General features: G+C 39.3%; 1 protein-coding gene across 1 annotated transcript in view; it reads left to right on the top strand.

Annotated features, from left to right (window-relative positions):
* SPTLC2 (serine palmitoyltransferase long chain base subunit 2) overlaps positions 1-15,879 on the top strand; it is a gene marked incomplete at both ends in the record, with an annotated part of 63,145 nt that overhangs the window by 46,646 nt on the left and 620 nt on the right. Inside the window, 2 exons of the mRNA XM_079536808.1 lie at positions 11,209-11,344; positions 12,107-12,236. Of these exons, the coding sequence (XP_079392934.1) occupies positions 11,209-11,344; positions 12,107-12,236 (266 nt within the window). The remainder of the gene's footprint in view (positions 1-11,208; positions 11,345-12,106; positions 12,237-15,879) is intronic.

Here is a 15,879-nt window from a genome sequence, read left to right as displayed (position 1 = left end):
TGTTTTTGATAGGTGTTCATTTATACAAAAATGGTGCTGAGTCTAGGCAAAGAGATAACATTTGTGTTCTTTCTTTAATGGCTAAGGATTCATAATTTCAAAGTTTCATTGTTTCCTAAACATCTTTAATGGAAAGCTTATTACTAATGGAAATTACTCCTTTTGTATATTCATATATATTACTACATATTTTGTTTATGCTGGTTTGAAGTTGGTGAATTTAGGAACCAAGACTAACCAGGTTTGAAGCTGGAGGGTCTTTTAACCCATCTTATTTTTTGAGCGTTGTATCAGTAGCATTATACAGATTTACTCTCATTTCTTTAAAACTTGAGTTTTTGGACTGTTATAGCAGGTATTTTCTTGTAGAAAAGCTCCCTGTTCTAGCTTGGCAAGCATTGGCTTCAATCAAGTCAGTTGCTTTGTAATGCTACTTTTATTTAACTGCATAAAATATTTATTCATGTTGGTCTCTAACCCTATGCTGTATGTCAAAGTGCCTGCACACATAATGAAGTCTGCTGTTTGTGGCAAAAGGTGCCTCATCAGATAACTGTAATACTGTCAAGGCTGTGCTTGCATGAGTGACTGTTTTAGTTGATTTTATTGCCGTGTTACGCAGCACCTATTTTGTCACAATTTCTCTGAAAGCCTTAGGTCTGTTTGCTTGTGTCAAGAAATTACAGTTTAAATGATGCACAGATTGGGGAGTACAAAAAAAAAAAGATAATATTTCTTTCCAGTGTTTTGAATGCATATGTAACCTGCTCAGTCAGGTTCTATTGTGATCACCAGCATAGACTTTCCGGGAAACTGGGGCAGTGCCTGTGTTACACATCACCACAGTTTTTGAAACCTCTTTTAAGTTTGAATGTTTTAAATGGAGTTTCCTTAGCAGATCGTATTTTTCCATTCACATCAACAGATTCACATGATCTCTTTGTGGTGAGAGCTGTATCTCTTTATGATGAAGTTTGTGGTGCTAACAGTCTGTCTTGGCGAACTCTAAATGCAGTTGGGAGTTGCAAACAAAATCAGAAAGTTCAAATATAAAAACATCCATCTGGGCTTTGAAATATGCCAAAGGCTTCATTCTCACCAGTATATGTAAACTCAGTGAGTACACAATACATGCACCCAGCTGTTTTTTTGTCGTGCCTTTAAACTCTACTGGAACTGTTTAGCTTAACAGCATTTGCAATGACAGATACTTCATATTAGCGTAAGTTTTATTTCTCTGGGACCTTTCAATGCTAGGAACATTAGCTGCCGTCATTTTTCTTTTCTCATTTTTCTATTTCTGAATCCCTGGCTTTGCTGTTGCTTTTTTATTTATTTATTTTTTAAAAAAATTAGATTTAACTGCTTTCTTCTCTCCTTTACAGAACTGGGCATTTTGCTCTCCATTGCACTGGTTCCGCTGTCAGCACACTCATGTAATCCAGGCAAATCCCCTGCATACAATTGTGTTACAAAACCATAGACACGAGGTTAACTTGGAGTGGTCGTTAGCCAAGCCCTCCACTGTGGCTCCTAAAATAAATTGCTGCTAATGCTGCTGCCATATGGCTGACAAACACGAGCTCTCTACAGTCTTTTGATTTCCTAGCTCATGCTTTCAAGTGTGCTGGCTCTTAAACAAGGCTTCTCCTCCCACATTATTTGTAGTTTATCTCCTGAGTGGTGAACTCAGGAAGCACGCAAGTGTGTCAGAAGAATAAATAACTTGATTCAGCTGTCCACCTCGGTTAGTGGCTCTGCAGTGTTGGGCCGTCTCCCGGCTGCACCCGGCCAGGCTCTGGCCTGCCGTGGTCTGGGCACCAGGGCGTGCTGCTTGAGGTACAGCTGTGAGAGCAGAGGGCTTCAGGTTACCCCTGTGTAGCACTGGCCCCTAGTGGAAGTTCCTGGACCCTCCATCGCGTCGGGTTCACTATTAAAGCGTGCTTCCCATTTCCAGATTGCTTTTAAACCCAAAAAACCCAGCAGAGCTGTTGCTTCTCTCTTCGAACGTTTGCTAAATACTGGCATTTGAGTTGTTAAGCAGCAATGCACGTCTGTAGCACTGAATTAAAGGATGATACTAATTACTTTCTTTTTTTAAAGTTTGTCATTGCTTTGGCAGGTTCTCTTGGCATTTGCCTGCATAAGCTGTTACTTAATAAAGCAAATGAGAGTATAGTATTTCACCTTATATTTTTTAACATGTCTGTCTGCCATCTCAGATCACTTAGTGTAATTGTATATAATACTCAGCTGAAGACTTGTAATGAAAATCTGCAGACAACATCTGAAATGAAAGATACAGAATTCTTACTGCAAATATTGGCACCAGTGCAGCATTCACGAGTGCAAATTCAAAGGAGATGGTTTGATCTGCGTGAAGCCACCCGGTTCTTAGAACTCAAACACTGACGTAAGAAAAACATGTCAAAGGAGACAAGACCTGTCATGTGTGATGAAATTTTTACTCTCATTCCTTGTCATTAGCTTTTGTACTATGATCTCAGTACAAACCAGGAACACTGTTGTAAACCTTCATGTTTTTTTCTGAGCTGTTGTAATTCTGGTTCAGGGTTGCCTGTGTGGGGGACTGAAAAAAGAAAAGATTGCTATATGAGAGTGACCATTCTGGCCTTGTACAGGTGAGGGCCTTTGGCAAGATTGATCATTGATTGATTCCTCCCTTTCTGCCTTAGGATGTGAGTTCATGTCATCTTTCTGACAAATGATGTTACAAACCTCTTAATATCTAGCAGATATTATGTTCCTGAGTCGTTAACATTTATTATGGCATTTGAGCATCATCACGCTCTCTCTGTGTAACTTTTCCTTGGAAGATAAGTAGTATTTAATGAGTACTGAAAAGGAATTTTGCTCAGTGTTCTGGTATTTTGTACTTTAAAATCTCTCTCCTAGTTTTCACCTTGCTGGCTGTAGCCCACAGATAGGTACTACCTGGCTTTGAATCTGCCTCATGTTTCCACTCAGATGTTCTTAACTGTCCTTTCTTAACCTGTCCTTTCTGCCATTTGGCAAATCTGTTCTGCAAATGTAACCACAAATCGTGCTTGACTTTGTGCTTCTTAGGATAAGTATTGAAAAAGGAATTTTCTATACTGTATATGAAAAATACTTTTATGTAAGTAAAAAAGAAAAAAAAAAAAAGGTACCTTTATGCCTGTTCTGCTTCTCTAAGAAGTTGTCTGTGTTTTTTAATGTTGAGGTATTTACAAGTTTAGTGTCCAGAAAACAACTTGAGTTAGTATGTTAGCATTGCAAAAGATCCTCAAGCCCTCAGGAGGCAGCTTAACTTCAGAAAGCTTAGTGGAGAATCTGTTAAATCAGCAAAAGAATATTGAGTTCCTGGTTGAGATTTGAAAAATGCTTGTTTCCAAAACAGAGTATGTTGAATTATGTCTTCCACTGAAATAGCCAACCAAAAGACAGAAATGTAGGAATAATAAACAGAATAGAAGTGTAAGCCTTTGCAAAAACAAGGGGATTTTAATGTGGAAAAATTTACAGGCATGAATATATTATAGCGTCACTCAGACTTGAAAAAACAAAGTTCTGGAGGATGATATGTACCCAAGGTTTCATCACCAGTATACGCAGTTAAATACTTCAAAATGTCAGAAACTACAGGTTTTCTGAAGTAGAAATTATTGCTGTCTGGCTTATTGATAGAAACAGTTATGAGGAAAGGGTTTCTTTCTATGCTAATGAAACAATGTTCTATCTTCAGTTGTTGATGCTGGTGCTCTCAAAGGCAAACAAAGAACATTGCAACTTGATCCATATCTTTTCCAAGTAGCGTGTATTTAGACCACTTTAATTTCTGCTTAGGGAGCAGGACATGATGGCATTACTGTTCTGTCTTCATAATGGACTGTGGCTGTTTTTTTTTTTTTTAGTGTGTTTTCAGTGATGGATGGATATTCTACTGTTTTTGTGATCTTTTACTATGTACAGGTTTTGTGCAAAAATAAAAACTTCTAAGCTGTGTGTGGTGAAGAATTTCCATAAAATTGGGTTGTATGTTAGCCATATCATTGTGGACTGAAGATTAATGGTCAGAACAGTCTTTCCACTTTTATTTTTATTCCATGTGGGGATATGGAGGCTCAGTTGTTACCAACGGCAATCAGTAAGCATTATTGTTTGTGTTATCAAATACTTTCAGTATTGTTTCACAAAGAAGGAAGTTGAGATCTGCTTCTTTGCTGGTTTTTATACACAAACATTTTCTCTCCCCAGCTACCATAATCTGCACAAGCACTTTTATTTGACAGGGAACTTTTTTCCTAAAATAAGAAAATTAACTTAAGTCATACAAAAGCATTAATAGAATCATAGAATCACCAAGGTTGGAAAAGACCTAAGAGATCATCCAGTCCAACCGTTCACCTATTCCCAATAGCTCCCACTAAACCATGTCCCTCAACACAACATCCCGTCTTTCCTTGAACACCCTCAGGGTCGGTGACTCCACCACTTCCCTGGGTGGAGTCCCTGGTAATACAAGGAGAGGGAAATTGTTTAATAAATTCTCTAGATAGATCATGGCCATCAGGGTAGGAGAAGCAAGAGACCTGCCTAGGTAGTCCTGTAAAATCAATAGACATCCTAGCAAACTGTTTCTGTGGAGGTCATTTTCGCATGAGTATTGCTGTGGTATTTTTCCCTATTTCCACTTCTTTTCAGTGGTCTGTGGGGACAGGACAAGGGGAAATGGCCATGGACTTGATCACTGATATGTGAAGGAACTTCTTCACAGTAAAGGGTGATGGAGCACTGGAACAGGCTGCCCAGGGAAGTTGTGGATTCTCCTCCTCTGGAGATATTCAAGACCCACTTGGATGCCTACCTGTGCAGCCTGCTGTAGAGAGCCTGCTTTGCAGGGGGGCTTGGATCTAGTGATCTCTAGAGGTCCCTTCCTGCCCCTACAATTCTGTGATTGTGTGATTTTATTCAGGGTAAACTTACTCTGGGATAAACTCCTTCCTTGACTAAAATAAGCCATACTAAGAGAAATGATTCTGCCACAAATGAGGAATGGTACATCTCTCAATAGATGGTTTAAGGCTTCTTACCTGTACCTCTGCATTATCAAGAGTTTGTAAGGTGGGTACACCTGAAAAGTGTGAAACAAATTGCATTAGAGATCTCATCTGCAAAAAGTTAATGGAGAGTTTCCATCTCGTGCTAAGATTAACATGCCCTGATCTTTACTGAGTTCTGGTAACTTAAAATATGCACTTAATATACTGCAGCCAATCTTCAAAATCTGCTTATTAGATGCATGCTGTTTCTTATCACAGGCAGTGTGCTGTTATTAATAAGTATCATTGCAGGTTCTCAGGGAATTTTTACAAATACTTACTAGTGTTTATCACATATAAAAAGTGGGACTGAGGACATTCCATTTTGTTACAGCTTCAGCTGTTTCAGTGAGACTGAGTACTTGGAGCAACAGATGTCTGTTTAGAGTGGAATAATTCTGCATGTACTGAACAGCAATCTGTTCATATCCAGAGATCTCTTTTTTTTTTTTTTCCTGTCTTTCATTTAATCATTAAAACTGAAGGTGTTAGCCTTCACATGGTATGGAAGATTCAGATATGAAATTGCTCAGTTTAACTTTGTTGTTCATGTTGGCAACAAAATACATGTGGAATTAAGAATGCAAGATTGAAGGTATGTTGAGCAGTTACAAAATTAGTTAATGAGCAAGTATATAGTAATTTCATTATAGCTGTCTGATGTGATATATTTTCCATTGACTGATATCTCTTGATCAATTAGAATTGTACAGGAGCTTTAGCATACTGATAAGTTTCACTAGGAACTATTTTATGTGTATGTCTTGCTGTGTTGCTTTGAGGCCTCTGTATAAGAATTAATTGAAAACTTCAACATTTAGTTTCCTTTGCTACTGTTTCACACACTTTTGTTTCAGATCCAGGTGACAACGATCCCTGGTGTAACAAGCAAATAAAATCCTGCTTGTGGAGTGGGTTGTTTTGTTGGTATTGGTTTTTGTTGTTGGAGGGACAGAGTGCCGCTCACCCCCTCCCTGAAGTTGGTTTCCTCCTCTAGGAGTGCAGTGTTGGTCAGTAGACAGTTTATGTACAATGCAACATGTCTTTTATTTCTCGTGAAGCCCCACTTCAGTTGTTGAAGTGTTGCTTGGAAGGACAGATTTGTGACTGTTTTCCAATTACTGCCTTGAGATCATGAGGAGCAGAAAAAAAACATGTCCTAGTTGAACTAAATTTTCCTTTGAGTCCAGTGCCATCTATGTTAACTTATTCGTTAGCCTTGATAGCTGACAGAAATATTGTAAATATTAGGTATTTGTAGCGGGGCTTTTACTACAAATTCTAGGTCGTCTTTGTTCTTTGTAGAAACTATTTTTAATTTGGAGTTGAGAAGTTACTCAGATATGAAAGGGATCCATCTTTTACTTTATTTTTTTAATATATTCAGCCTGCCCGTGCAAAAATTCTTGGATAGTTTTTATTAATCTGCTTTTTCACTAAGTAAAGAGTTGTCCAAGAATCCTTGCAGTGTTTGGACATTCTGTTTAAGCACAAGCTTCTGTGGTTTAAAGAGCAACGTGGCTAAATGATTGTCACTATTTGTATTTAACCAACTCACTGCAAGAGTTTAGATTTGGTGCGCTGGCATGTGCAAATTTTTTTCGTTGTTATTCTTTATTCTGCAGATAACTAAGGTAAGCATCAACTTCTGCTTCAAAATTCTTGAAGTACTTGCTTGAGTATCTCTTAGATTGTTTTCACTATAGCTAAAGTTTATTTAAATAATGTGATCCATAAAATATGGTAGTCACCATGGTGATATATCATCCCTCTCACCTGTGAGAGTCTCCTCTGGCAAAGATGCTGATTTACTTTCCACCAGTGTTATGGTAGATATCCATCTTATGTGTATTGGCTCAGCTTGCAGTACAAAACACTCCTGTTGCAGTCAAATCACGCTTCAAAGGTTCTGCACTTGATGGAATGGGCAAGTAATTTGCTTAGAGTTTAAAAATATAAAAGCATGCATCTGTCATTCTTAGCTGTGTAAAGTTGATAGCAACCACAAGTGCTATGGGCAGCACAAAGGCATTAGAGGAGCTTTTAGTTACTCTCAGTCCTGCTGCTGTGGGAGTTTGCATGTTAATAATGCTTGGAGGGGGAAAGGAGGGGGGACTGCAGCTCTATCGGGTATTCTGCATTCAGTGTGTAGAGCAAGCTGTCTGTTGGTATGAAAATGAGCAGAGTAGGTTTAAAGTGACTGATGCCATCGTGAACTGGTATTAGGTTGTGTCAAGTACAAGCACATTCCTCTTCTCTGTCAGCAGTAAATGTTGAGCTTGTTTTAACTACATGAGCAAAGGTAGTTATTGCATCTTTTCTCTGTTCTTGTTTCTTTCTCTGCTGAATCCACACAACTACAGCTCTGAGCTAAGGGCTGTAAAGGGGGTGTGTTTCTCCTCCTTTGATGGCATGTGACCTGTAATTCCATGGTAGCATGTTCTTTAGGGGGGTGGATGTAGGGTTTAGGTTAAATGATGTCCTGACTGCTATACGTGTTTTACTAAATTGCAAGAGCAATCTTGTTAGAACTGCAATAAACTTGTAAAAGGGTACAAAAGCAAAGGACAAGTTATTAGCTAATACTCCTAATTCCAACATAGGTCTGTCAGTAGTTAGTTTAAGCTATTTACAGGGCCCATAAGGGACTTGAGATCAGTTGCTGTGATAAGGGGTTCTAGTTTTCCAGCCTTCTGAAGAATTCAATTCCAGTAATCCTCTCTTTCTTCCTTCCCCTGAAGGTCATCACATTCCACTTTCCTAGATTAAAGGATGTTACCAGAACTGTTGCACAACTCCTGTGCAAGAACAATTGGCAAGGGTGGTGTCTGAGTAGGCCTTCTCTGAGTGATCTGAAAATGAAGCTGCGTTGGAACTGCCAGGAAAGCCAGCTGCTGGAGGAGTGTTGCAGGCCTGGCAGTCTTTCTAGGCCTTCAGATGAGTAGATGAGGACAGAGCTCTGAGCTTTAGAAAACATCTGGGCTGGGAAGGGATTTTTGAAGATCTGTCTGAATACCTGAATGTGATTTGGGTAGGTGTGGAATTAGCAACACCGGTACCTGGTCACTGCTGTCTCCAAGCAATGCGTGCTTCAGCTTTGTGCTCATGGAGCCCATGGGAAAAACTGTAGAAGCAGGTAAGAGCCTGCTACACCAGTGGGGCTGAATCCCAGCTCATATTAACAAAGATTAAGACTGAGTGTATGCTTCTTGCTTTATACTGTAAACTGTACTCAAAGTAACACTTGATATTCCTCTTACAATAGTAGAATCCTTAGAGTTGGAAGGGACCTTTAAAGGTCATTTATTTCAGCTCCTCTGCAGTGAACAGGGGTGTGCACAACTAGATCAGGTTGCACACGGCCTGGTCCAGCCTCACCTTGAAAGCTTTCAGGGACACGGGGCATCAACCACATCTCTGGGCAGCCTGTTCCAGTGCCTCACTCTAAAAGACTTCAAGTGCAGAATTTTATATCGGTGTAGAAGACTAAGCTCAATGATGTGCAGAGGAGAAGAGCTGCATACGGTGCAGGAAGAAGGGAAGCTAGAGGAACCTCTGCCAGGTTCTTGTTCATGCTATCTGCACACTTGACTTTGTTCACCACAACTGCCATTCTTTCTCAGACAGTGATAGTGATGCATGGTTGGTACTGAGAAGTCACCATTGGATATACTCTTACGATCTCAGTAATTTTGTTGTGTTTGTGGCAACAAGTTTTTAGAGAGAGAATCGCTTAATTAAGCTGACAGCTCTGGAGCAGAGTAAAAGCTGACAAGCTTCTCAGGCCACAGGCCTTTGAAGAATGCAGCTGTCTTCCAAGTTTGTCTGTTGCTTTAGTAGTTGCTTATGTCTCTGTAGAGAGCTGTGCATGAAACTCGTATCTCAAAGCACTCTTCAGTATGTAAGGACAAATCTAGAATCATTAACTCGTTTTATGAGAGTTTATGGAAGACTGTGGAGCAATTGCCAACTACAAATTAAGGTTGCTTTTTCATCTTTAGCCTGGAAGGTTCCTGGCAATTTGGAAAACTATGAAGGTGTGGAAGTTTCATCTTCTGCTTAGCTGTACTGTAAATTCCGTGCTGTGTGGTATGGGAGAATCTGCATTCTTGGCTGTGTAAGAGGGGCAGATCGCAGCAGTTACATCCAGCGGTGTAAGTTATCTCAGTGCTCCTGCAGCCGTGAAATTTCATGTTTAATTTGATAGAATTATTGACATGAAATGTTGTCAAAAGTTGTGCATTTCTGTACAGGGACAAGCAGATGCATCTTTCTCAGGAGATAATGTGTAGCTTTTTTTTTTTTTTCTCCTTGTATATAGGTTGTTCTTCTAAGCTGACCTTAGCCATTTGTGGTTTTATTGTTTGCCTGAACGTTAGAAATGCAAGCAATGCCATTTAGCCCACTATCTCTTGTCTCTGGACTAGGCCTAGTTTGATTCTTTGTTTGTGGGATTTTTTGTTTTAGGGTTTTGTGAGATTTAACAAATACAACAAAACATTGCAGGCTGGGGTATCTGAATAACCAAGTCATTAGTTTGGAAACATAGGAAGAAGCTGAATCTCAGCTAGATCAGCAAAGATCAGGGTCTGATCTAATGTGAGCCAGTTACAAAGTAAGTTTCATAAACGCAAGAAGCATTTTAATGAAGTCTTGCTGGTTTGGGGTGAAGAAGGGAAGAAAAATTAAGCTCCTTTAGAAACTCTAGGGGATAAAAGATTAAGAAAGCAAGCTGTTAATGGAGGAGAAGGGAAGTTTTAAATGGCAGCAAATACAATTAAAAGTACCAGCTCCTGCCCACAAATAACAGACCAAGTTTTGCAAACTCAACAGGTTTCATTCCTTTTTGTTACATTTCTTTGATGGGATTTTGCCTTTGATTGCGTGGTGGTGGGTGGAATGTCTGATACTCTTGGCTACAAATACTGTATAGGTTCTTAAAACTACATTTGTTCTGGCATAGGAGCTTAGCTGTGTGGGTGTGAATGTTTCTTTGAGGCTTGGTGTTCGTTTTGGGTGATCACCTTATGTTATCTACAGCTTTAAAGGGGGGGCTATTGATATCTAGCAGCCAACTTCACTGTGGTATACATCAGCACTGCTGTAGATTTAGTGCTTAAGTATATGAATTACTCTTTTGGTGAAGGTAATGTCTAGATGATCAATTATCCAAAAAATATACTGTGTGGACCTGAGACAAGCAACTATAAATGTTACCTATCGTTGTCTTATCAATGGCATAGTGTTTAAGCTTTTAAGCACATTAGAATACTAGCTAATCAGAAATGTATTATTGTCAACTGCTTAGGAAAGATGGTGCGGATCTTTTCCTGGGCAATACAGAAAAGTAATACACTGTGCTGGGTTAGAATTTAGCTGATAAATAGATTATCCCATGCATATCTGAGTATCTGGGATATTTGAATTTTACTAGCAGTCTAATGTCCTGTGTGCAAATTTTGCCAGGTGTCCAAAAAAAATCAATTCAGAATTGGCTGATCACATGATAAATTGGCTGCTGCTGCTTGTGCATAATGAGCTGGATTATCAGAGGTAATCTGTTTAATTTAAGCCCAGCTTGCTGTCAGTGAGAAAGGTTACGGAGCAGCCGCTTGATCAGTTCAGCAGGCAGATCTGAGAGGAATGTGGTAATTCCATCAATACAGACAGGCAGGAATATACGGTGAGAAGCCCCAGCTGATCAATATGATACCAATATTCGTTAGCTATTCAAACTATAAGCCAACCATTCTTTAGCATGCAGGTATCAGTGAATTTTGAACAAACTTTGCTGCTTGTTTAAAAGCAGCTTATTGTACTGTTTTGTATCTCTTGATACAATTCAGGTATGGAAAAATTAGGGGGGATAGATTAGACAGTTATGCTTGTTCTTCTCCATTCAGTAACAGCCTTATCAGAAAATGAGAAACTAATCCTGATTAAAAGAGAAAGAAGAGACTGAATTCTAGTTTGTGTTTAATTTTAACACTTCTGTAAGCACAAGTTGTGCATTTGTAGTCTGTACCTAAGTGAGAAGAGGTCTTGTGCTGCAGTTACACATGTGGTTTATGAATGTTGTTTCTATTTGTCTTCATTTCTTTTCTAGGGAGAGAGTGTGTGCAGCAGCTAGCAGAGAACACAAGGTATTTCAGGAGACGACTGAAAGAGATGGGCTTTATCATCTATGGAAATGAAGATTCCCCAGTTGTGCCTCTGATGCTGTACATGCCAGCAAAAATTGGGTAGGTTTAACAGATTTTTTTTTTTGTCCATCTGCTTTAAAGTTAGCATGCTACAAGAATATTAAGACTTTTCTAAATGTAAAGAAAGACTGCTTTGAAACATGGCATGTAGTGGCAAAGCTTGTTCTTATTCACATATAGAGATTTTTGCATCTTTCTTAAAAATGTTTGGCATTAGATTAGATGGTTTTTTGGTGGGTTTTTTTTTGTTTGTTTTTTGTTTTTTTTTTTCAATTTGAGTGTTCCCATGATAAGCACTTCAAAAAGCAGTACATCCTGTGGCTCTGTAATGTGCCTCAATTGAATTTAATTGGTAGAAACAAACAATTTTGAAATAGCAGAAGCATTTGCTTTGGGATATTGCAGCAGGGGGCATTCCTCATATAGTCAAACTTCTGAGCCTTAGTTCCTGTTTCCTATCTGAAGGATTTTCAGGCTTAGGTTACAAATCCATTTAGAAAGAGCCTGCCAAAAGACCAGCCTCTGCCACATATAATCTTTCAGCTTTGTTAGAACTTAATACAGTGAAAGCTTTTGAGGAAGACCACCTTGGGATTGAATTAAAGAGAGCCTTTGTAATTAGATGTTCTACCTCCCTGAGAAAGAACTGGAAGCTCCAACTTGTGTTAAAGGCTTGTTTAACGAAGGCATTTATAGGTAAACGTACTAAGACCTTTGTGCTGTCACTGCTCTGTCTCTAAGGTGTCATTCTGACCAATTTCCCTTGATTTATTTATTTATTTATTTATTTATTTTTGGCAGTGCATTTGGGCGTGAGATGCTAAAGCGGAACATTGGTGTTGTGGTTGTGGGCTTTCCTGCAACTCCCATCATCGAGTCCAGAGCCAGATTCTGTTTGTCTGCAGCTCATACCAAAGAGATGCTTGATACGGTAAGTGTCTCATCTTGTCTCTGTCTTGCTCGTGTCTTCTGTAAACAGAGATAACAATTCTAGTTTTCCTGGGTTCTTTTTGTTGTGTTGGGTTTTTTGTTTTTTTAAAGAATGGTTTGGTATACAATTTGTGTTTGGTATACAAATTAATTAAACCTGATGTTCAAAGTTGTCTGTAGTAGAGTGGGCGCCATCTCCAACAAATCAGAACAGCCTTCTTCAGTAAATTTCAGGGACTTTTTCCCATTTCACATATGCAAGAGAGATGGTCTGATTCCCTTGAGATACTTTTTTTTCCTTTGTTAAATGGGAGCATAGTGACATTCTCAATTAGCTCTGTGAAAGATCATTTGATTGGAAGAGGTGCTTGGGGAAAGACAAGAATATGATCAGAGGAACTGCAGGCTGGACAACCTCACCTTGATCCTTGGAAGGATGATGAAGAAAAAAAAATTCCTTGAAACTATTTCCAAGCCTATTACGGACAAGGTGGTTGGGAATAGTTATTGTAGAATGATGAAGGAGAACTTGTGCCCAGTGCTCAGGTATGATCGGGTGGAGACGCTTTATAATGTGAACAGCAAATAGGAGTTGTAGTTTAAGCAAATCCTTACCAGCATATCAACAACAAAAAAATGTAGTTTTAAGCCTTTAATCCTTAGCTGCCACACAGTTTCCACATCAGTAGCGAAAAATGGCCCTTCTTGATTTTAGATTTGCTAGGAAGAGTAGTAAGGCAGTAGCATGTAGAGTTTGATAAGTATATCAGGTGCAGCTCTGTACCAGTAGAACCATTTGCTTTATATCTGTGGTGCTGTACTTATTGCTTTCAAACTATTTCTGCCCTTTAAGACCTGAAGGATTCCACCCTGACACTCCAACAACCAGCTGTTAAAGGGGTTCCTTTCCCAGCTACTTGTCCTGTTACTTTTCCTGTAATTATGCTAAGTAAATTGTTTCTGTTCTAAATAATTCTGAAATGCTGTTTTTTGAGAGCTCTCTCCTTCTCTTTCTTTTCTCTATTGTAAAATCAGTAATACTAGACTTAAATTACTTGGAGCATAGCATTAGAAATGAGTGCATTGAAACAAATGGGGGAGCAATAGCTTCTGATCGAGTAGACACAGGAGAATGAATGGGAAATAGGTGGGAGGAGGGGAAAAAAGAAAATGTAAGTCTCTGAAATCGTATTCCTGCACGGTGAGCTGCAACTTAAACTGCGCAAACTTGATGTGCTGATGCTATCTGAGCAATCACACCATCTTGCTGTCTGCTACTCTGTCTTCTCCTGGTGACTAACTGGCTGGTTTCACAGGGTATTTATAGGCACTATACTTGCTCTCTTCTAAATCCAATCTGCAATTTTTATTACTCTGCTTAAAAAAGCGCTCTTTTCTTATCAGTCTACTTACATGTCTTCTAGCTTTCCAGAAAGTTTTGTGTGTTTAGCTCTGAGGACTCACTTCTAAAGTATACATCTAGGTGCTAAATGCTCCAAACCAAGGAAGATGCTTGTTTAATATATTGGGGTTTGTCTGCCTAAGAAAATTAATCCAGGACAAAATGTATGAATTTTGAAGTGAATGAAGAAACCTTGATTTTTATCTTGGTGTGTGAAGGCTTTGTTCCAAGTTGGCATGAAGTGCTTTGGAGTTTAAAGTGACTGCATGCCCTGAACCCAGAACAATGGCAAGTGGAGTTAATAAGTAGCAAGTCTTTGTGTCAGTGACTGTGTTCTGCTTTTCTGCTGACACAGTGAAACAGAATCAGCTTCAGGCAGCTAGTAATTAAGACCATGGTCAGATGGGTTCCCTCTGCTGAACTGTGGCAACGATATCCAAGAGGAAAATAAATGAAGTGAGTAGAAGTGGAGAGAGCTGGCACAGTTTCCACAAGTCAGTGGTACAGAGAACTTGGTAGCCCATCCATGTGTGCATGGATACTAATGCTGTTATTGTGGCATTTTTTTGTAAATAAAATTAATCTGAGTACAGAGCAAGGGGAGAAGCTTATCTTATACTTGTATAAGATATATACTTGTATACTTGATATTTGTAATGCTTCCTTGTTCTTATTAAATAAAACCATGTGATGGGGAACAGTTCTCAGTTACAATTTTAACCATTTTATGTAAATAAAACTTTCCTGCCTGAAAATATTTGGCTCAGGATCAGAGTGAGGTCCTTCATAACCTGCATCCCTGTGGGTTGGTGCTTTCTTTTTAGTGATGAATAATATATATTACACTCTTGAAATCAGAGTTCACCAATGCCATTTCTTTTGTAGTCTTCGTTAGTCACATGGTCCTTTTTTGTTTTAAATTAATAAAATCCTAAATCTGCATTCAAGAATAACAGTTAACAGACTCTTTCAACAGAAATTAACCTTAAATTGTTTCCATATGGGGTCTTTAAGCTCTGGCAAACTGTGCCCACGCTCTTGTTTGGTTTTGTTTTTATTGAGGTCTAACTTCTGGTCTTGTCATTCCCCCAGATTTTAGAATGGAGAGGTTCTTGCTGCCAGATATAACAAGCATGAGGGGCCGTTGTTTAAAGAAATAAGAACTTGGACTATTCATCCAGGAAGGAAAAGCATGTAGGGATATTAACCTCCATCTGCCAGCTATTCTCAAGAGATAGGCATTTGACCCAGAACATGTTAAAAGTGGAGTGTTGTTGTTGAATTAATGGCATTCTGAAAGAATGCTGAACGTACCTATCTGAACAAATCTAAAATGTAAGGGAGTGCAGAATGCCAGCCTTGGGAGTTCAGAAATCTCACTTAAGTTGGAAGTCATCTTCTGCACATATCTTTGTCACTCACCATGGATAAGATAGATAATTAGTATGACATACTGTTGCACATTTATCTTCAACAGCTGACTTATTTTTACCACCTTGTTCCAGGGATGGTCTCCAGAGAAATAGAAGCTTAAGGTCTGACTTCTAACAAATTCTACTGTGAGCCAGTGTCTTATCAAAGAGATTGCATCATTATAGAGGAGATTCAACTCTATGAAAGGGTAGATAGCAGCAGGACAAGGGGAAATGGTTTGAAATTTAGGGAGGGAAGGTTTAGGTTGGATGTCAGGGGGAAGTTCTTTACAGAGAGAGTGGTGAGGTGCTGGAGCAGCTGCCCGGAGAGGTTGTGGATGCCCCATCCCTAGAGGTGTTCAAGGCCAGGTTGGATGGGGCCCTGGGCAGCCTGATCTAGCATTAAATGGGGAGGTTGGTGGCCCTGCATGTGGCAGGGGAGTTGGAGATTCATGATCCTTGAGGTTCCTTCCAACCCTGGCCATTCTGTGATTATCTGAGCAGGGACTTTCCTCATTTCTTATGCTAGCAAGTGCTTGACTTCTGTAGAACTTCAAATGATTAGCATTCAGGTCATATGGTGAAAGGTTTTGCAAGCTCATTAGCAGTGCTCTTGGCCACGAGTTGGCTAGGTGTCCCTCTATGGCTACAGTTAGAGAAAGCTTCTTTCCAGGTGGAAAAAAATGCTTGGGGTCCTATTCAGAATGGCTTTTCATTCCTTGACAAAAAATATCCCATACAATACTTAGCACATCTCTAATTGCACATGGGCAACTCAGTCTAATCAAATACAGATATTTTAAAATACACCAAGAAAAGCTGCTAGCATA

The sequence above is a fragment of the Tetrao urogallus genome, assembly GCF_951394365.1.
Source record: "Tetrao urogallus genome assembly, chromosome: 6".
Taxonomy (NCBI): domain Eukaryota; kingdom Metazoa; phylum Chordata; class Aves; order Galliformes; family Phasianidae; genus Tetrao; species Tetrao urogallus.
Note: the sequence above shows the minus strand (reverse complement) of the source record. Positions and strands in the feature narration are given on the sequence as shown.